We start from the raw sequence: 6,758 nt of genomic DNA, 5'->3' as shown, positions 1-6,758 counted from the left end.
TGTTTTAAGGTAATAAAGAAACAGCATGATGGGATGCGCCAGTAGAGAGAACCCAATATGTAAAGCACTTTTTTGTTAATGTATGATTTGCTGCATATCAGGAATAAAGCCAAATCCTCTGTGGTACCAAATTGAAGTATCATTATTTTGCATTGTGTTGTATCGTATCGCCCCGTATTGCATAATGTTGATCCTGAGTCCTGGATACTGAGTCCTGGATCCTGAGTCCTGGATCCTGAGTCCTGGGTCCTGAGTCCTGGATCCTGGATCCTGAGTCCTGGGCCCTGAGTCCTGGATCCTGAGTCCTGGATCCTGAGTCCTGGGTCCTGAGTCAAATCCCCTGAGACAAATGTAAATGTGTGATATTGGGTTGTATAAATGAACTCTGATTGATTGATATTTACCAGATGAGACCTTTTATTTTGAAAGGACTTCCCAGGGTTTAGGAGATAACTGCAGAACAATGGGCGCCTGAACGCAGCCTCATTTGACTCCAAGCGTCACTCGTTGACTTCCTGCTGATAAAAACTGATTATTATCATCGTGGTGATGAATGAAGGGAGAGCTGTGTCAGAGGAGCCACTTCCTTTATAACCTCCTTTAGCTTAGGAACCACTGGACCTCCCTCACCGAGAGGAGAGGAGAAAGCCAGAGGAGAAGGGGAGAGCGACTGCAGCCTTTCTCAGGTCCTTTATGGAGGCCCTGATTGGTGATTGGGAGCACCTGGAGGAGAAGCTGCACCTGGAGACAATATAGACACACACACACACACACACACACACACACACACACACACACACACACACACACACACACACACACACCTCTGTATCTCCATGGCAGCAGAGAGGACATGCAGCAGCATATGGCTCATCATTTTCTCTACTCTCCTGGGGGGGAGGATCTACTCCTTTGTTCAGCAGCTCTTATTATCCACCCAATCACCTCCTCCTACTCCTCCTCCTCTTCCTCCTCTATTCGTGTACCCAAGTGACCGAGCACATACTGTACATGCAGACGCAGAGAGCATGTCTGGGAAATGTTTCTATAGAAATGTGGAGGAGAGAAAGTCGTATTTATATCTACGTCAGAGCTGAACCTCTGCTACAGAAAACTTGCAGTTTCCCCCCCCCCCTCTTCCTGCTCTCTTTCAGCGCCAGTTCTGACCCGAGCCCGGTGCCAAACGCAGCCAGGATCAAATGTCTGGATCTCCACGGGGAAACCGTCCAAATGTCACAGCTGTTTGAAGCCGGTGGATCGCTTCGCTCCAGCTCCTGCTGCCAGTGGACGCACCAGATGTGTTTACACACACACAGTGTAACTGCCACTTACTCTTGAGCTTCATATCAAGTGTGTCACACTTCCTCATGGAGATCTTGTGTAAGAAGGCCATTTATTTTATACATATTAAACACTCTTAGTGCCAGGCGTAAGAAGACGGGGGAGTTTCTTTGAGTCTTTTGTATTTACAAGAAGACGTTTTGAGGAAAAGTTACAACTGTCAGTATTATAGCGAGGTATAGGAACTAGTAAATCAATTGCACGGCCCTAATACTGGTGTTTGACAATACACACAAGTACATGGGCTAGTGTGTGTGTGTGTGTGTGTGTGTGTGTGTGTGTGTGTGTGTGTGTGTGTGTGAGACCTCTGCAGCACCAACATCTGCTGCCTAACCCAGATCATCGGAGAGGAAGTGGAGCAGCACAGGGGGAAAGTTTAGCCACGAAGAGAAGGAGGTTACTGAATGAGTTTTGAGGGCAGCGCGACTCATTCCATCGTTTCAGAGGAGGGGATGAAGAAGTAAACAAAAAGGAGACCCTCTCTCATATGCACTGAGACCCTGAGGATATCTAGACCTTACCACATTAAACAGACCTTACTAGACTAGTACATTGGAGAAAATGATGATGATATTCCTACATCTGTCTGTATTATCGACAAACAATCGGAAAAAATGACAAGATATTTCCCGTTTTGACCACGCTCCGATACAGCTCTCTGACTGGAGTTATTTTAGGTATTTAAAATAAATATTTGGGACGAAACATGTGTCTATTAAAATAAGGCTTTTACAAAATGAACACGCCACTTTCAACACTAGTTTTTAGTGCATAAAGTTGATGTCTATGCATATGAAATAAGAAATGTATTGGATATGGAAATACACTGAACACAAATGGAATGATGGCTAAATGTGAAAGGATATTGGCTTGATATTGTAAACACATTTCTAAAAACATATATACTTTTCTGAGGTTTTTTTTAAACCTAGTTCAATTTTATTCGTGGCTTTTTTTGGTGCCTATCAAATAAGAAATGTATTGGAAATAGAAATTCACTGAATACAAATCAAATGATGGCTTAATGTGACCTTAACATGGGAAACGCATCCATATTAAAAACATACATATTCTTTCTCTCCGGGGCCAGTTTTGCCCCTAGATCACGTTTTTGTGGCGTTTTCTCCGCCTTTGCAACCCTTGACTTTCGACAGTGGCCTGTTGTAAAAATGGCATCATCAACACCCTGAAGATATCTACATTATACCCCAGGAACTGAAACACATGTTGCACCTAGATCAGAGGTTTTGGGGTTTATTCAACCCTTAACTTATGACAGTAGCCTCTGTGGTGAAGAAGCAACTAAGGGAAAGTGCGTCACACCTGAGGATGCTTTTGCTTGTTGTTGTTGTTGTTTTGCTCTCACCTGCTCGGCGCGGTCGTATCCAGAGTCTTGTTTCTCCGTCTTCACCGTCGGATGCTTCCCTCCCTCCAGCTTCACCTCCCCCGCCTCCAGCTTCATCTTCTCCTTCCCTGCGGTGTCGTCCTTGTCCAGCAGGTATCTCAGCAGGGCGTTGTCCTTCTTCTTGGGGCTCAGAGGCTCTTGTTTCAGACCCATATCGGGCCCTGACCCCTGACCCCCAGCCCCCTGGTTCTGCTCCTGACCCGGCTCTTTGCCCGTTGCCTCTGCTGTGAGTTTGGCCAGGTCCACGGGGGACGTGCTGTTCTGCAGGAGCTGGTGCAGGATCTTGTGTTTCTCTTTTAGCGAGGAGGCGTGAGTGTTCGCTGCGTTCTGGCCCCCGCGGCCCTCTTTTCCCTCTCCCCCCGGGGACAAAGGGGTCTCCAGGGGCTCCGGTTTAGTCGTGAGAAGCTGTAGAAGCTTAGTGTGGCCTTTGTTGTCGTGAAGACGGTTCAGGGAGTCATCAGGGGCCCCTTCTCGATCCTCTTTAGGCTCCATATTCGTCTCTTGACCCTCCATATTCGATCCGTATGACTCTCCTCCCAGTTTGGACATCAGATGAGAGCCCCCTCCCTGAGAGACCCCCACTGGAGAACCCATCTTTCTGTCTGGGGACCCCAGAGTGTGAGGGGCCCCGTGTCCCACCCCATGACACTCACTAAGGGCCTGAAGTGCAGAAAGAGAGCTGCTAGTGTAGCTGTTAGCATTGCCGCTGCTACCTGGGGGGGCCCCACACATCCCTACAGGTGAGGGGGAGTGAATACCCGCTACTCGAGGGCTCCCAGACCCCCCAGGACTGTTTCGATGCCTCGGGGACAACATAGAGTTCTGTTGAGGAGGATGTGGCCCTCCTGCTGGGCTCGGACTCGCTCTAGACGGACTGTTCATCCTCCAATTAGCCCCTTGTTGAGGGGGCTGCATGCCTCCAGTGTGATTGTGAGGAGGGGGGCACCCGAAACGATAGCTCTGCATGTGGCCCCCCATGGCAGGAGGCTCTCGAGGGCCAAGAGATGAGAAAGGCGTGCTGCTGTTGCTGCTGATGGTGGTCTCCTGGCCCTGAGGCCCAGAACCAGGCAGGCTGCCGGGGGTCGGGGGGGTCATGGAGGGCGTGGAGGAGTTCATGGGTTTGGGGGCCATTCCTGGGGTCTGACCGATGTCCTGACCCATCCCACACACCGTCTGCTCCCTGAAGGGGACACAATATCAAACGTAGAAAAGTTAAGTAACTGTTCATATATAATATCATCAATATTCACAATTAAAAAGCTGGAATCTAAAGTGTTTTTGTCCGGCAGGGGAAACACAACTATGAAAGACACTATGTCCAATGTAGAAAAGTAAAGTAACCAGATAATATTTACATTTAAAAAGCTGGAATCTGAGGTTTTTCATTTAAAATGTGATTCAAACCAATTATCAAAACAGAAGGTGTTGAATTGAATAGTTCCCAATGAACTGCCTGACCCGTATAGCTCTGATGAGAGTGAAACACCATGTACATGATCTGATTGATACCCTTTTCCCTGAGACTAATAGCATCCACACATATAACCTCCCCGTGCTTTAGGGTATGGGCAGGATGCAGCATGTCTCCTCCTTCCAGCTGCAGATTTCCCCAGGTGCATGCATGCCATACCTCTGCAGGATGTGCAGCGACATGTAGAGCTGCGGCTCGTTGGTGGCCGGAGAGCGCACCAGTTTGCTCTTAGTGTGCGCCGACACGATGGTGCCGTCAGAGAGAGAGAAGCGGTAGATGGGACTGAAGGCCTGGCCGTGGCGCAGCACTGAGGACACACAAAACAGTTTTTACTGATGTGTATACTCAAACTTCACCCTATTTTGTATTGTTTAGGCTCTGATTTGAGTGTAAAAGTGTTTATTTGTGCAAGGTCAGCATGAATAAACGTTGCATTCACGCCATCATTTCCAACACTGTCCTTATTTCTGAGTGATTAAATAAGGAGATGCACATAAACTGTTTTGACTGAGAATGATTCATGCGTTTGTAGATCATTATTCCTATTCTGTAGAGCAGGGGTCGGCAACCTTTTTGATATGAAGTGCCATTTAAAAAAAAAAATTGTTATCAGCGTGCCAACGGAGTGAGATGAAATCGCTGTCCCTTTTGAGAGAGAGAGAGAGAGAGAGGGGTGTGGCTTGTGCATGTGTGTGTGTGGATGGTAGAGCGACAGTGAGGGAACATGTGTATGTTTCTGGAAGTGAAAAACTGAGGTCTGTGATGTATTTTGTGAAACAGAAGAACAACTAAATAAATGCAACGGCCTCCCAAGAAGAGCTCGCCTCTCTCCAGTCATTTAAGCTAAAGTGGGTTATTGAACCTGAAGCTTGTTGCTTCTGCCCTCCTCGACTACGGTCTGGGAGCCGACAGGAAAGTTCAACACACAGTTGGCCAGTCCGCCCCTTTGTAGCATATTATTTCGATAACAGATGAGCAGATCGCCACTGGGCTTTCAACTAAATACACAGCCACGCAAAAACTGCAGCATCTGTACAGCTCCTTATGGGTACTGCAATTAGCTTAGTGCTTTCCTCTGTGGTGAAACGATCAGCACTGCACCACGGAGGAAAGCGGCAGAAAGTCACCTGGAGATAAAGAGAGCGGGGCTGCGTTGCGTGCACGGCTTCCTTCTGCAGGTAACGGGGAGACGCGCTCTGGCGGCGGTCTCGTTCAGGATCCGAAAATACAATTTAAATATTATTTGCACACGTATTCCACTTATTCCTAGTGTGCCACTGGTTACGGTGCCGCAGGCGTGCCAGGGGTTGCCGACCCCTGCTGTAGAGTTTAGGCTCCGATTTGAGTTGAAAATGCCCATTTTGCAAGAAAAATCTGTTCAATATCGGTTAGTATGACTTTTTCAAACTCTGTTCAAAACATTCAAGAGCCTGATTTCCATGTCCACATACAGTTTTAGAAAGGATATGATGATATTGAGATATACATGTTGCCTAAAGTACAGATCATATTATTTATAAGCCATTGTTTACACTAACGGAGTCGCTGTGAAAAAGCATCCTAAAGATGAGTGACTGTTACCTTCCTGCTGGTGCCTCTTGGCGAAGGACATCTCCCCGTCGTTCTGCAGGTGGAACCTCTGAATGCATCGCCGCACCAGATCCTCCCAGCCCGGCTTCATGGAGGCCCGCAGCAGACTGGTGTCCAGAGACGTGATCTTACCTGGAACACACACGGGACGTTATCTTTGCTTTTTAATGTTTTTAAATGCCATTTTCTTAATATCTTTCATTTTGGGAAAGCACTTTGAAATGCCTTGTGCTGAAAGGGGTTATATAAATAAACTTTCGTTGCCTTAGTGACACACAAGTAAATTATCTAAGTACTTCTTCCCCTTCTTACGCATGATTCACTAATTGTTACTGGATGGTGCTTTTATGTGAGTTAGTGTGTGTTTTCCTGTGTGTGTGTGTGTGTGTGTGTGTGTGTGTGTGTGTGTGTGTGTGTGTGGTTGTGTACCTTGCAGGTCTTGGCGCGTGGTGAAACTCTCGTGAGTCGGCAGCACCGGTCTCTCTTTCATCGGCACTCTGCGAGCCACACAGATCAGACAGGACTGGAAATCTGAGAGGAGGAAGAGGAGGAGGTGATGAAGAGGAGGATGTGATGAAGAGGAGGGGGGAGGAAGAGAGTGAGAAAGAAAATTAAACGCATGTTATTCCCATGCAGCGTAATTAATACAGTTATTAATGAGCACAGGGATCAGAGCTCCACTTCCTTCATGAAGAGGAGCAGTGAGGGAGATGATGGAGTGTGACCTTTGAAGGTGTGTGTTGTGTGTGTGTTGGCCTGCCTCACTGCCTGCTCTCACCTGCAGTGTCATCTCACGCTGATGACACTTCCCCTGGCCCGACATTAAAGCCGGCCATCGCGCAATCATGACTAACATCTCTCACACACACACAGAGATGACACCATGGGCAGGACTGGGTGACCCCGAAAAAGTCTGCCATCTAACTTTTTCACACACACACACACACACAC

At 47.6% G+C, this 6,758-nt stretch overlaps 1 protein-coding gene across 1 annotated transcript; it reads right to left on the bottom strand.

Moving 5' to 3' along the window:
- Positions 1-2,664: 2,664 nt before the first annotated feature.
- On the bottom strand, positions 2,665-6,338 carry LOC104954302 (nuclear receptor coactivator 2-like; the record flags this gene model as incomplete). The annotated part of the gene is made up of 4 exons (XM_010781392.1): positions 2,665-3,926; positions 4,377-4,524; positions 5,799-5,939; positions 6,237-6,338. Coding segments are annotated over 4 exons (1,653 nt in total), but the record flags the coding sequence as incomplete, so codon positions are not given.
- Between the last annotated feature and the right edge of the window lie 420 nt (positions 6,339-6,758).

Source organism: Notothenia coriiceps, unplaced genomic scaffold, assembly GCF_000735185.1.
Source record: "Notothenia coriiceps isolate Sejong01 unplaced genomic scaffold, NC01 NC01_scaffold00023192, whole genome shotgun sequence".
Lineage (NCBI taxonomy): Eukaryota > Metazoa > Chordata > Actinopteri > Perciformes > Nototheniidae > Notothenia > Notothenia coriiceps.
The sequence above is the reverse complement of the archived record's forward strand: the minus strand, read 5'-3'. Positions and strand labels throughout refer to the sequence as shown.